The sequence below is a fragment of the Macrotis lagotis genome, chromosome X (genome assembly GCF_037893015.1).
Source record: "Macrotis lagotis isolate mMagLag1 chromosome X, bilby.v1.9.chrom.fasta, whole genome shotgun sequence".
NCBI classification, from domain to species: Eukaryota; Metazoa; Chordata; class Mammalia; order Peramelemorphia; family Peramelidae; genus Macrotis; species Macrotis lagotis.
This window is the reverse complement of record NC_133666.1, coordinates 684,136,091-684,148,844: the sequence shown is the minus strand read 5'-3', so window position 1 is coordinate 684,148,844 and position 12,754 is coordinate 684,136,091. Positions and strand designations below refer to the sequence as shown.

The window sequence follows — 12,754 nt, the reverse complement described above, 5'->3', positions numbered from 1 at the left end:
CACAGGACTCACAAGACACAGATTTAGAGCTAGAAGGACCATTAGGGATCACCCAGGCCAACTTCTCATTCAGTAGATGAAGAAACTGGCCTGGTAAGATAAGTGACTTCCTGAAGGGCTCTGCAACCTGTCCTGTGACTCCAAAGCCAATATTCTTTCTACTACGTATGAATGAGGGATTATTTTAAAGAGGTTTAGCGATGCTGATGATGTTCATACTTGGGAAAATTAAATAAAAAATATTTTCTTAGCCACTGGCCTCGGATGGATGTTAACCTCAGGATTAAGGCTGCATGTATAGTAACTGCTTGCTACATGTTTTATCAAGGTATTTATTTACTACGTAAAAATATGGGGAAACTGTCTTCAAGTTTTACCTCCAAAGAATGAACATCGAACAGATGCGTCACCCGAGGATGGCGATCTCTCTCATCTTCTAGCGATGACGTGATGACGTGAAATAACTCGTGTGCATCCTAGCCAAGGAGGACGGGTCACTCAGGAGAAGTGGCAACAATGCCCCCACCCCACTGTACACCCACTCCAGCAAGTGGTGTAGACCAATAGCAGAGTCTGGCTAAAGACTGAAGTCCAAGGACCAGGCCTGGCAGGTCCAGGCTGGGACAACTCTCTCAGGGTGTGCTTCCAATAGGTGTCTACTTATTTTCACAGTCGGGGGGAGGGTGACTTCAAATGGGCAACTTAAAGCTCAATAGAGCTTTATTGAACAGGGGAAGGACCTGATCAGAGCCAGGCTTAGGCTCCTCAGTCAATTGAGGAAATGCTGCAACAGAGAGAGAAGGGTCCTGATCAGGAGGTGGGGGGGGGGGGAGCAGAGAGGGAGGGGAGAAGGAGCTGGTTAGAGCAGAGGGATGCAGAGAACAACCTGTACCTTCCTGCTCGTCCCAGGGGCCTCATTCACTCCCACCCAAAACAAAAAAAGGAGGTAGACCTCCTGGTCCCTGCCTATAGCAGGGACCCCAGGCAAAGGGGAGGACACGAGCAGCTCTGCTGAGGCAGAGCACATTTTTCCAATGGAACTTAGAGATTTATTGCTAGGAACAGCAGCTTCCCTGAGGGGTCATTACCTGGACCAACAGTGAGGCAGGTAATGGTGGCAAAGTGGACATGGAAGGCAGCAGGGAGAACACAAAGAGCTCTGTGGCAGCCAGCAGGGTTGAGAATGTTCTCACACAGAAAGGACTCCTCCTCCAGGGAGGGCACTGAGCAGAGAGGGGCTCTGAATACAGGAGGCACTTAATAAATGCTTGTTTAGTGAGACTGGTTTGGAAAGGGTCAAGGAGTTTAGAACTGTGCTCTCTTAGGACCTCTTTGGCTCACTGAGACAATCTCCCAGTAACTCACTGCACCTGTTCTCAGGTGATGCTGGGAAGGGTTCTTACTTCTTAATTAAAAGGATCTTACCATTTTACCCACGAAAAACATTTAAATGTGCACCTGCTTCATTTAACAGGGTGTCTATAAAAAGTATAGATGACCTACACTTGAAATCATTTCCTACAAAGGGCAACCAAAAATAAGCATAAAAGTGGCAAACATAAAAAATAAGGAAAGGAAAAAAGATTTCTGGCCTCATTCTTGCTAGGCTTTCAAGAAAAGTGTCCCGGTGCCTGCTCAAGGTCAACTGCTCCAGCTCCCAGATAACATGACGGCTTTGCTGGCAGGACCCTATGCACGCTGAGACTGACCGGACCGAGCCCTACAGGCTTTAGGAGCCAGGTTCAAGTTCTGTCTCTGACACCAACAGGCTGTGTGAGCCTGGGAGAGTTCTAAGTGTCTAAGCCTAAGCTGCTTAAAGGGAGCTGACCTGCATCACCCTGGAGTTTCCTAGACCAATAAGACCATTGCAGGCTGGCTCCCTGTCTCTTTCCCTTATCAACACACCTCAACTCAAAGCCTTAAAATTCTCAAATTCCTCTATCTAGCCTTCATTATTCTCCTGAGCTCTGGTCCCACATCACCCACTGCCAGCCTGTGTCTACACCTGCCCATCAGGCAGACATCTCATCACCACAAGCCTGTGTCTATACCTGCCCTTCCAGGAGGCATCTCAACACTACCAGACTGTGTCTATACCTACCTGTCAGGCAGACATCTCATCACCACCAGCCTGTGTCTACACCTGCCCTTCAGGCAGATTTCTCATCATTGCCGGCCAGCATCTATACCTGTCCTTATAGGAGGCAAGTCATCACTACCAGTCAGTGTCTACACTTGCCTGTCTCATAGGCATCTCATCTCAAGGTCACCATTGGCTAAAAGAAATCTTCTCACCTCTCCCTCATGGTGACCCTCCTCTCCCCTCCTCCCCTAATCAGTGGCCTGGGATCATCAGTTCTTTCTTCCCTTCTGCCCCTCTCTCCATTCTCTCCACTCACAGCCGCCCCACTTGCTCTGGCTCTGTCTGTCTTCACATCTTATCGGGACACACACAAGAGTCCAGCCAAGGTGACCCTGCTGGTCTATCTCTCAGCTCCTGCCTTTGCAGAGGCAGTGGCCCCTTGCCTGGAATGCCCGCCATCTCCACTGCTTCCCATCTGGGTCCCTCACCCTAGGCCACCTTCTACATAAGCCTCGGCCCCTTCATCTCAGAAGCTAGTGCTGCTCCCTCAAAATTGGCTTTTGTACAGACATAAATTCTGGGTCCACTTCTTCCCTGATGGTAAGCTCCTTCAGGACAGGGAAGTTTCCTCTCGGTCTCTCTCCTTGCTACCTTGCAGAGGATCTGGTCCTCAGACACTCTGGACAAATGCTTGCTGACAGACCAAGTGTCTCTCCCCTCTCCAATCCCTTACTCTCAAGAACTGTTGAATGAACACCCCCCCACCTCACATCCTGCATCTGATTCAGATAGTTTGTGTTTTTTGTTTTTAATGTGATTAAAATTAGCCATATTACTAATGTCAAAGCTTTCTTGCATAATTCAGTTTGACTATAGTGAATAATTTCAGAATAGGCTGATGTAGGTTTTTATTATTTATTACCACACTCTTTTTATTCTCCTGAAATCATCTTGTACATTTTATTTAAATTTCTTTTTACATTGGATAAGCTAAAGGTTTACTGATATGATTAGTCTGTTGTTTTCCAATTTATCAATTTCTCTTCTAACTTTCAAAATTTCCTCTTCAGAGTTTACAGAGGGCATATTTGTTCATTTTTAGTTCATTCATCCTTTCTTTCTCTATTCTGCTAATGGTACCTTCTCAGGGTACAAAACTTCCTCAACACTTAAAACACAGGTCTAACCTTGTCACTGACTTCTTCAGGAGGATTCCTATATGCAATGGATGCTGGACCCCAAGTCTCACCATCTAGCTCCAGCCCACCTTGCCAGAGTCAAGCCACTCTTCCCCTCCAGTCAGTCTGGCCTGGGGGCTGCTCCTGCCAGATGACTCCACCTCTTGCCCTCCTTTCCTTACCTCACCTTAGCATCCCTAGCTCCATTGCAGCCTCTTTTCAAACACTAACTCTGACACAAAGCTCTTCCTGACCCCTCTAGGTTTTAGGAGACATAGACAGACTCTCTCTATCTCTCTCTCTCTCTCTCTCTCTCTCTCTCTCTCTCTCTCTCTCTCTCTCTCTCTCCCACTCCCAGTAGAAGGCTTGCTCCTTGACAACGGGCTCTGTTTTTGTCTGGCTCTGCCTTGGCATATCATGGGTTTTCAAAAACACACTTATGAAGTTGAGCAGAAAGCCTCCACCTCTGCCCATGGCAGATCTTGACAGGGGTGAGGTCAAAGCCAATCTGATGGTGCCTCCTTGGGAAGGGCAGGGCAGGGCAGACAAGGTCCAGCCCCCTTCTCACCTGCTCCTCAAAGGAGGAGATTTGCCATCTGTACATCCGCAGCACCTCCAACAGACAGCCTGCATCCAGGACATCCTCCTCCTCCTCACTGCCGGCAACTTCTTGACAAGACAAGGCTAACAGTAAAACAGAAAAAGATTGTACAGGTCACTGGTCTAGGTGCAGCACAATCACAGTGGATCAGAAATCAAAGCTTGCTAGGAGGACCGCTAAAGGGAGAGCACCAGAAAAACTGCTGCTGCGGCTTCCTTACCTCTCCCACACACCCTGCTGGTGAGTGAGCCCAGTGTCGGCTGAGGCAAGAGAAGGCTCTGAACAAGAGGACAAGGACATCTTATCTCTCCCATATTCCTAACACAGTCAAGCACAGCCATGGAAACAGAGGTGTGCCACCTACAAATACAAGGAGCTCTTCCACATTGCATCTTTCTCCACCATGCTTTTGATATATGTGGGTTGGTGTAAGAAATTAAAGAGGAATTTGGGAGAAGTTTTTACAGAAACCACAGGTGAAGGCCAGCATGTGACACAGAAATAGTTTAGAAACTAAGAAATACATAAAATATGCTATAAGTATAGTATTGTACAATATCAACCCAAATTTTACAATAAGGTGCTATAAACACCCTATAAAAGAAAAAAAAATCCAAACTTCTCTGGTATAAATGGAGGGCCAAAAATTTTAATTTGGATTTTCCCGATTTCGTGGGATGTCAAGCCCCTAGTCCCCACAATGTGGAAGGGATAACTGTATCATCCAATGAGTGAAGGCTGATTTTCCTAAGACTACAGATCTTTAAGATCCCTGATGGTCCCAAGTTCTTTAGATCCCAACGACCCAACATCAGGGGCTGTGTATCTATAAGCACTATGTATGATCCACAAAACATCTTTTAACCTGATACAATGATTTAACACAAGCAACCCCCCCCCCCAGTGACTTTCTGAAGCCAAGAGGATGAAGGATGTTCACTGTGCAGATGACGGCTCCTGGATGGCTTACTGCTCAGCCACATACATATAGAACAGACATAAAGCCTGTGTTCCACATTCTTGGGACTAATGGACTTGGAAAAACCAACAAGGAGGTCAGGGGTGGCACCTGTCTTTGCCAAGCAAGGCTGTTGCCCATCATGGGCATGGGGAAGGCATCCAGCAGAGCAGAAACCTCTACAACTAGTCACCCCAAGTCCCTGGAGCTCTCTAGTGATTCCCCAAACTCATTTTCTCACAATTTCTTCATTACTGTGCACTTTAATGGAATTTCCTCTGGATAAGAATGTCAGGAAGTAGAGGTTGTAGCAATCATATGATCTGCTAAGGACCCTGTGTCCCCCCCATGGGGGGAGGGCTTGGCAGGGATTCAAGCATAGATCCTGCAAGAGAGGGAGAAATACCAATCCTGCCAACAAGGAGAAAAACCTTTGCTCAGTGACCCCCTCTGAGTCATCTTTTAACTTTTATCTGGAGAGGCCAAATGTGGGATGATGACCAGAGGTCCAGCTCCGGAGGCCAGAGGACTGAGTGGTGACGAGGAATTCATCTAGGAATTCATGCTTGTTTGGCAAAGCCTCACAATGATTCTCAAGTCAGAAGCCTCTTGGAGGTGACACTCTAATTCAATGGACATGAATCAGGTGCCCACCAATGAGCCTAGCACAACGCATCAAGACTTTCCAACTCCCATTAAGCTCTCCTGAAAAAAGAAGTGACCCCTAGCTGGAAGAGACACCCGCATTACAGAACCCGTCACATCCCCAACAGCTCCGTACCTTTGAGGAGGCGCAGCAGAGTCAGGGACAAGTATTGCGGCTTAGTGGTCTCTCTCTGATCTGCAGGGTACTGGCCAGTGAATTCCTCCAACCACTTGATGAAAGTGGGACAGGCAGAGAGGCCTTGCAGCAGAGAGTTCATGAAACAGGTGTTTCCCAAGTTGAGGAGGCCAGGGACAAGCCCTAGAGAAAGGGGACAGAGCAGTGGGTCAGCTGGGACTTGGGGAGTCTGATCCATGGGGCCCAGGCACTTGATACATCAGGATCACCCTGGGGGTCCCTGAGCTCCTGGAAGGGGCTCCAAAGGAGGTGGGGGAAGAGAAGAGAGGGGAGGGGAGGAGAGGGGAGGGGAGAGGAGGGGATATATATATCTCAACAACTGCAAAAAATCCTAAAGTTGTCTGGACAATTATTATACTGGGTGACTTTGCTTCTCTGGGTTTCAAGATCCTTTTCTGTAAGCATTTATATACAAGTGGTATATTAGATAAAACATTAGGCCTGGAATCAGTAAGATTGAGTTCAAATCTGATCTCAAACTTTTTTTTTTGGTTTTTGCAAGGTAAATGGGGTTAAGTGACTTGCCCAAGGTCACACAGCTAAGGTAATTATTAAGTGTCTGAGACTGGATTTGAACTCAGATCCTCCTGACTCCAGGGCTGGTGCTCTATCCACTGCGCCACCTAGCCATCCTGATCTCAAACTCTTAATGAGCTGAGAGACCCTGGACAAGTGACTTCACTCTGTTTGCCTCAGTTTCCTTGTCTGTAAAATGAGCTGGAGAAGGAAACAGCAAGCTGCTCCAGGCTCTCTGCCAAGAAAACCCCAAATGGAGTCACAAAGACTCAGATATGACTGAAATGACCAAACAACAAAAGTATCTCCTATGTTTCCTCCTCTAAACATTTGACCCCCACGCTGGGGAGGGGCCTAGGTTTCAGATGAAGGGGTGGAGCAGGGACAGGGTCACTGCCTTTTCTATTCTCAAGACCATCGTGTGAAAACAGCTGTGGCTCGCTTCACTTGTCAAAGGCTGGACCTGAGGGCTGAACGGCTGAACCCCAACTCTGCTGCTCCTTGGGCCAGTAATTCCCCTCTTGGGCCTCAGCTTCCTCCCCCACAAGATGAAGGAGGTTAGCTCAGGCTGCAGAATCACTGGCCAAAAGCCAGAGGGGCTCAGAAGCTCTGGAGGTCAATACACTCATTTTGAAATGAGGAGGCCAGGGTCCAGGGAGGAGCCAAGCCTGGCTCCAGGTGACACAGGTGACAGAACTGGGTTTGCGACACTGCTTCAGCAAAGGGCAAAAACTGAATCAAAAACGGATTCAGGGTTTTCCCTCAGGGAACTCTTGCTAAGGATCAGAGCTGTCCCAAGCCTGCACTGGACCCAGCCCTGCTGTGGAAGTTGGGGAGGTGGGAGGAGGGAGCTTCCTGATGACCCAGGCTCAGCTGGCCCGGGGCAGGTCTTCACCCTGACCTCTGTACTTTCTGGACCACTGGAGAAAGATCTAAGTCAGACCTTTCCCACGTTGGATGAGAGGCCATGAGCGGTGCAAGGAATCTCCATGGCTGAGAGAGCGAGTGGACGGGTAGGCCGACTGCCCTCCGAGGGAGCACTCCACAGCTCTGAAGCTCCTCCTGGGGGGGAGATCCCTTCACCAATGCAGCTCAAGACTCAGAGAGCCTCCCAGGGCCTCACGGAGACACTCAGCGGCCCACCCAGGGTCATCAAGCCAAGCTGTGTCAAAGGCAGAATTTGAACCCCGGTCTTCTAGCTTTGAGGCTGATCCTCTGCCCACTCTGCCACAATGCTTCCCCTGGTAGCATGGTGTCATAGAGTTATAAACTAGGAGTTTTTGTATGGTCATAGAATATTTTTTTAAAAACAAACAATTAAAACATTGAGCACTGACTGAGGGTCCCCAAGCACACAGCCGCTCACTTCAGTAGCTAGTAATCTGAGATAGAAGCTGACAAATGGGAGAAGCGGCCAATTACAGAGTTCGGTTCCAAGGCCTGTTTCAGGCTGAGCATGATGAGACTAACTTGCGGCAGCCTTTTTTACAAGAGGATATAAAATGCTATAACAAGTCATGAAAAATTGTCGGCTTATCAACTCCCTGAAACAATGGGCTGGGGGCCAACATTTGAGCTCTCCAGTTAAAGAGACAAAACCCAATCCCTGCAAAAATCCCTAAAGCCCAGCCCAGCAAACTTTTACAAACTCTCTTTTCTAGCCTAGGCTGCCAGGCTTCCAGACAATTCCCAGGTGTGCCCATCTCTTACCTTTCCGGCGCTTCTTCCTCTCGGTAATGGGCCCCCAAAGCACATAGATGCCTGCAGCAAGGGCCGCAGCGACCCCTCCGAGGACTCCCCAGTTCTTCATCACCTTGTACCTAACGGAGGAGAGAAGAGAACCATCTTCCACCATTGCCAGGCAAAGGCAGGACACGGTCCAGCTGCCCAGGAGCTGGAGCCCACCTATGCAGAACACGTAGGCATCCAGGGGAGCCGATGCCCCAGGCCAAAGCCTAGAGCCATCCCCTCTAGGGGCAGCACATGGGGCTATCTGTGGGAGGCTGGTCTTGTTTACACTGCCACCCAAGGGGAAATGGTGAGGACAGCATTGTGTATGGGTGGGCAAACTGGGGTCCAAGTCAGGTCCACAGATTGGTTCAATTAACAGTCATCATTTATGGAGCACCTGAAGGTTTGCAAAACACTTACAGACATTATCACAACGAGGGGCTGGTATTATTCCCATTTGTAGATGAGGAAACTGAAGCAAAGGGAGGAACAGTGACTTGCCCAAGGTCACCCAGCAGGGAACTCCCAGTCTATCCACAGCTGCCTAAGGTGCTGACATGAGGTGCCCAACCCCACAACGGGGGTCAAGGGCAGAGCTGAGATGGGAGCCTGGTCCTTTGGCTCCAAAGTGCCCTGTGCACTGTGCAACCTGGAACCTCAATGGCTCAAGGGGCATGCCAACCCCTCCTCTGGCAGAGTCGCCTTCCCAACCAGAGCAATAAGACTGAAGGTTCTCCAAATATTCACACAGAGCCATGTGGTACTTTGGGTTCCAATGTAAAACTGAACTGCATTCAGTCACCCTCCCAGGGGAAGGGAGAAATGAAAGAGAGGAGAGAAAAGAAAAGAAGAGAGACAGAGAGAAAGACAGAGACAAAGAGAGAGAGACAGAGAGAGAGAGAGAGAGAGAGAGAGAGAGAGAGAGAAGAAAGGGAGAGCCAGGAGGACAAGAGAGAGAACATGCTCTTTAGTCAAAGCAGTTCTGCTTACTCGTGACGTAAATAAAGCCCTTGAGTCCAAAGTGAGATCAGGTCTCAGTAAATGAGCCAATGCTCATTCCTAAGTGACTCTGGCCCCTCGGGTCAGGGGCACCGGTGACTCCCGAGAGCCTCTCCAGGGACCGAACCTGTGCTGCAACTTCCTCCCCGGTAGTCCATCTGTGGTCTGGTCTACGAGTGCTCCTAACCCTGGCTCTCACGACACCTGCCCCCACCCTGCACCTTCCCCTGTGACAAAGGTCACCGGCGCTGGTGCCTCTCCCTACGGCACACAAAGGGTCGGTTTCATCTGCTCTCCCAAACCCAGATCAGGCTTCGTCCTTCTCAGGCCTCTGGCCACACGGCGGGGAAGTCTCAAAGGTACTTTTATCCTGCTTATCCAACAGGCATCAGGTAGAGGCTGCACTGGGCTGTGGTGAGGAGTCCTACATTCTGGACAAAAATGAACACGGCGAAGGAACAGGATGACCAGTCTCCAAAAGCTGCCTGGTCTTTAACCATGAAGACCAATTTCATCTGCAGGGGTTGCAGCAGCCATGTCCCTCTGGGGGTGACCCCAGGCTGTGGCTGAGTGTGAGGGATCCTCAAGGGGAGGCCCTGGATGAGAGGGGAGGGTGCTGAGTTCCAATCCCAGAGTATGTTACTTCCTCTCCTCCAGCCTGTTTCTTTATTTGCAAAATGAGGAGATGGGACTTGATGTCCTTTGAGGCTCCTCTCAGCCCTCCTGAGGTCGTGCCATTGGAAAGTGACAGAAATGGGCCTGGGTCTTTCTTCCCCATCCCCTATAGGACTTTGGTCTGGAGTCCTGATCCAGGAGTCTTTCATCACAAGTGACTTCCCTGAGTCCTGGTAATGCCCTCCCCTCCCTTGCAGAAGTGATCTGGAAAGCTCCCAAAGGGAGACAAGATTGGTCAGGACCCTGGCCACATCCCAGGACATACCCTGCCCATTCCACCAGAGGTGATGGGGCCACGCTTGGACACACACACTGGCTGCAGAACCCTCTGGTGGTGGTCTCAGACATAAACTCTGGGTCCTGCTCCATCTCCCACCTCTACATGTTCACTCAAGCTGACCGTCCCCTGCATGCCCTCTCCTCTGTCCTCAGGTGCCAACCTTCCTCCACCCCCAGATGCAGGGGCTCCCTTCTTGCTAGAAAGCCAGAGAGCTCCTGGTTGAGTCTGGACTGGGATCCAACACTGACCAGCACTGATTAGGCTCTTGCTGTGAGTCAGGCAGTCTAGCCTCTGCCCCTGGCCCAAGGAGCTTGCATTCGGGGGCATAAGGTGGTCTAAGGGGAGGGCCCGCTCTGGCAGCAAACCGCATCTTTGAGCTAGAGAGGCAGCAAGTGGCATGAGCATGCAGGACAGTCTGGGCAAAGGCTCGGAGATGGGAGATGGGTGGTGAACAGAAAGGAGACCCCGCCACAGGGAGGCCAGGCTAGACTTGAGGGAGCAGCCGTCGCTGAGCCCCGCCAGGGCGGCACGCACTGAGATTTAGATGGAGATTAACTGGGCAGTGATGTGCAGGGTGGCCTGGACCGGTGAGGGGCAATACTGGCATCTGGCTGACTGCTGGAAGCCAAACTGGCCCATCCACCTCTCTAGGATCCCAGTCAGACCCAGACTGGAGCTTCCAAGAGGGAAGCTAGACAGATGCCTGGGCCAGAATGGAGGGGCTAGTTGGGGAGGGGATCAGGCTGGCAATGAAACACCCCCCTAGTGGGGGTAGATTCAGTCCTGAGAAGGAGGGGGAGCAAAAGCTCCAGAGGGCAGCCTGGGCAGAGCCCCTGAGACCAAAGGGGAGGCTCCTGGTCATGCAACAGAGACACCCCTCTGTCTCTTATCAATGGGGTAACACTGGGCAGTCCCTCCCCCAGGGGAGCCTGGGTTCAGCTGACCCCTCCCCACAAGGGCCACCTCCGACCCACCCGGCTGGGGCAGACTCCCCTCCTGAAGGTGCAGGAGATCAGCTCTAGGAAGAGCGGGGTTCAAGTTCTATACTCCATGGTGTGACCACAAGCAAGTGCCCCCCCCCAAGGCCAAAAGCTGCAGAGAGCTGGGGCTCCCCCTGTCCTTGAGATCCTGGCCCAGAACTATGGCAGGTGTTCAGTAACTGCTGACGGGTGAGGGTTTACAGCAGGTGCTCAGTAACTGCTGACGGGTGAGGGTCTATGGCAGGTGCTCAATAACTGCTGGCTGACAGGTGAGGGTTTACAGCAGGCGCTCAGTAACTGCTGACGGGTGAGGGTCTACGGGAGGCACTCAGTAACTGCTGATGGGTCAGGGTCTACGGGAGGCGCTCGGTAACTGCTGACGGGTGAGGGTTTACAGCAGGTGCTCAGTAACTGCTGACGGGTGAGAGCTGCTTCTTCCTCAAGGCCCAGGCTCTGGGCTGTACTCCACCTATGCACACAAGGCCCCTCCCCGAGTCCAGAAGGCCTGAGTTCAAGTCCAGCCTAAGCCACCGACTGGCCTCGGGCCCCTGGGCAGGGGCCACCGGCTGGCCTCGGGCCCCTGGGCAGGGGCCACCGGCTGGCCTCGGGCCCCTGGGCAGGGGCCACCGGCTGGCCTCGGGCCCCTGGGCAGGGGCCACCGGCTGGCCTCGGGCCCCTGGGCAGGGGCCACCGGCTGGCCTCGGGCCCCTGGGCAGGGGCCACCGGCTGGCCTCGGGCCCCTGGGCAGGGGCCACCGGCTGGCCTCGGGCCCCTGGGCAGGGGCCACCGGCTGGCCTCGGGCCCCTGGGCAGGGGCCACCGGCTGGGGGCCCCTGGGCAGGGGCCACCGGCTGGCCTCGGGCCCCTGGGCAGGGGCCACCGGCTGGCCTCGGGCCCCTGGGCAGGGGCCACCGGCTGGCCTCGGGCCCCTGGGCAGGGGCCACCGGCTGGCCTCGGGCCCCTGGGCAGGGGCCACCGGCTGGCCTCGGGCCCCTGGGCAGGGGCCACCGGCTGGCCTCGGGCCCCTGGGCAGGGGCCACCGGCTGGCCTCGGGCCCCTGGGCAGGGGCCACCGGCTGGCCTCGGGCCCCTGGGCAGGGGCCACCGGCTGGCCTCGGGCCCCTGGGCAGGTCGCTGCCCCTTTGCCTCAGTTTCCTCAGCTCTTAACCAGAGGGCAGAGCTGGAGGCGCACAGCAGGCGCCTAATAACGGCTGGTTCATGGAGCCGTGGGCGGCCCTGAGAGCCTCTGCTCCGCCCCCGCCCCAAACAAGGCAAACAAGGCCCCGTTGCCCCGCCCCCAACGTGCCCTTCCGGCCCCGCCCCCCGCGCTCCGTGCCCTTTGCCCCACTCCCCTCCAGCGCCCCCGCGCCTGCGCCCCTCCCCCCGGCGCCGCTCGCGCCTGCGCCCTCGGAGGCCTCGCCCCGCCCCCTCCCAGCGGCCCCTGCGCCCGCGCGCCCGGCCGCCTCGGCCCCTCCCCCCGCCCCGTCCCGGGGCCGCTCCGCGCTCTCGCGCCCCGCCCCCCTCCCCGCGGCTGCGCCCTCGCGGCCCCACAGGCCTCCTCGGCCGGGGCCTCCGCACTGACCTGAGAGCGGCCCCGGCCCGCAGGAGGCGCCGCAGGCTCTTGTCCAGCGCCGCCGCCGCCTCCGTCCCCGGACTGAACATCGCCTCGGCCGGCTCGGAGGGGGGCCGCGCGGCCCCGCCCCGCCCCGCCCCGCCGCCCCTCCCCCGTCCCCCCGGGGCTCGGCCGGGCTCGAGCGTCCGCCCAGGGAGCGGCCGCCGAGTCTGAGCCGGGCGAGGTTGGGGGGGACGCCGGATAGAGACGGACCGGAAGCAGGCTTCGGCCGGAGGATGAAAGCCGAGGGACAGCCGCCGCCACCTTCCGGCCTCCTCTAGTCCCGCCTTCCTTAGCAACGG

General features: G+C 54.0%; 2 protein-coding genes across 7 annotated transcripts in view; one reads left to right on the top strand and one right to left on the bottom strand.

Annotated features, from left to right (window-relative positions):
- Positions 1-12,569, bottom strand: part of USP30 (ubiquitin specific peptidase 30) — a 24,662-nt gene extending 12,093 nt beyond the window's left edge. The window contains exons 1-5 of one of the 4 annotated variants that reach the window (XM_074206089.1): positions 12,423-12,569; positions 7,888-7,997; positions 5,602-5,784; positions 3,830-3,945; positions 378-476 (exon numbers count right to left, since the gene is read on the bottom strand). In XM_074206089.1, coding sequence (XP_074062190.1) covers positions 378-476; positions 3,830-3,945; positions 5,602-5,784; positions 7,888-7,997; positions 12,423-12,502 — 588 coding nt within the window. In that variant the 5' untranslated portion in view covers positions 12,503-12,569. The other 3 variants (XM_074206088.1, XM_074206091.1, XM_074206090.1) reach the window with 3 other exon arrangements.
- Positions 12,360-12,754, top strand: part of SVOP (SV2 related protein) — a 76,561-nt gene continuing 76,166 nt past the window's right edge. For all 3 annotated transcript variants that reach the window (XM_074206087.1, XM_074206085.1, XM_074206081.1), the window contains exon 1: positions 12,360-12,754. The gene's annotated coding sequence lies outside the window, so the exon portion shown is untranslated.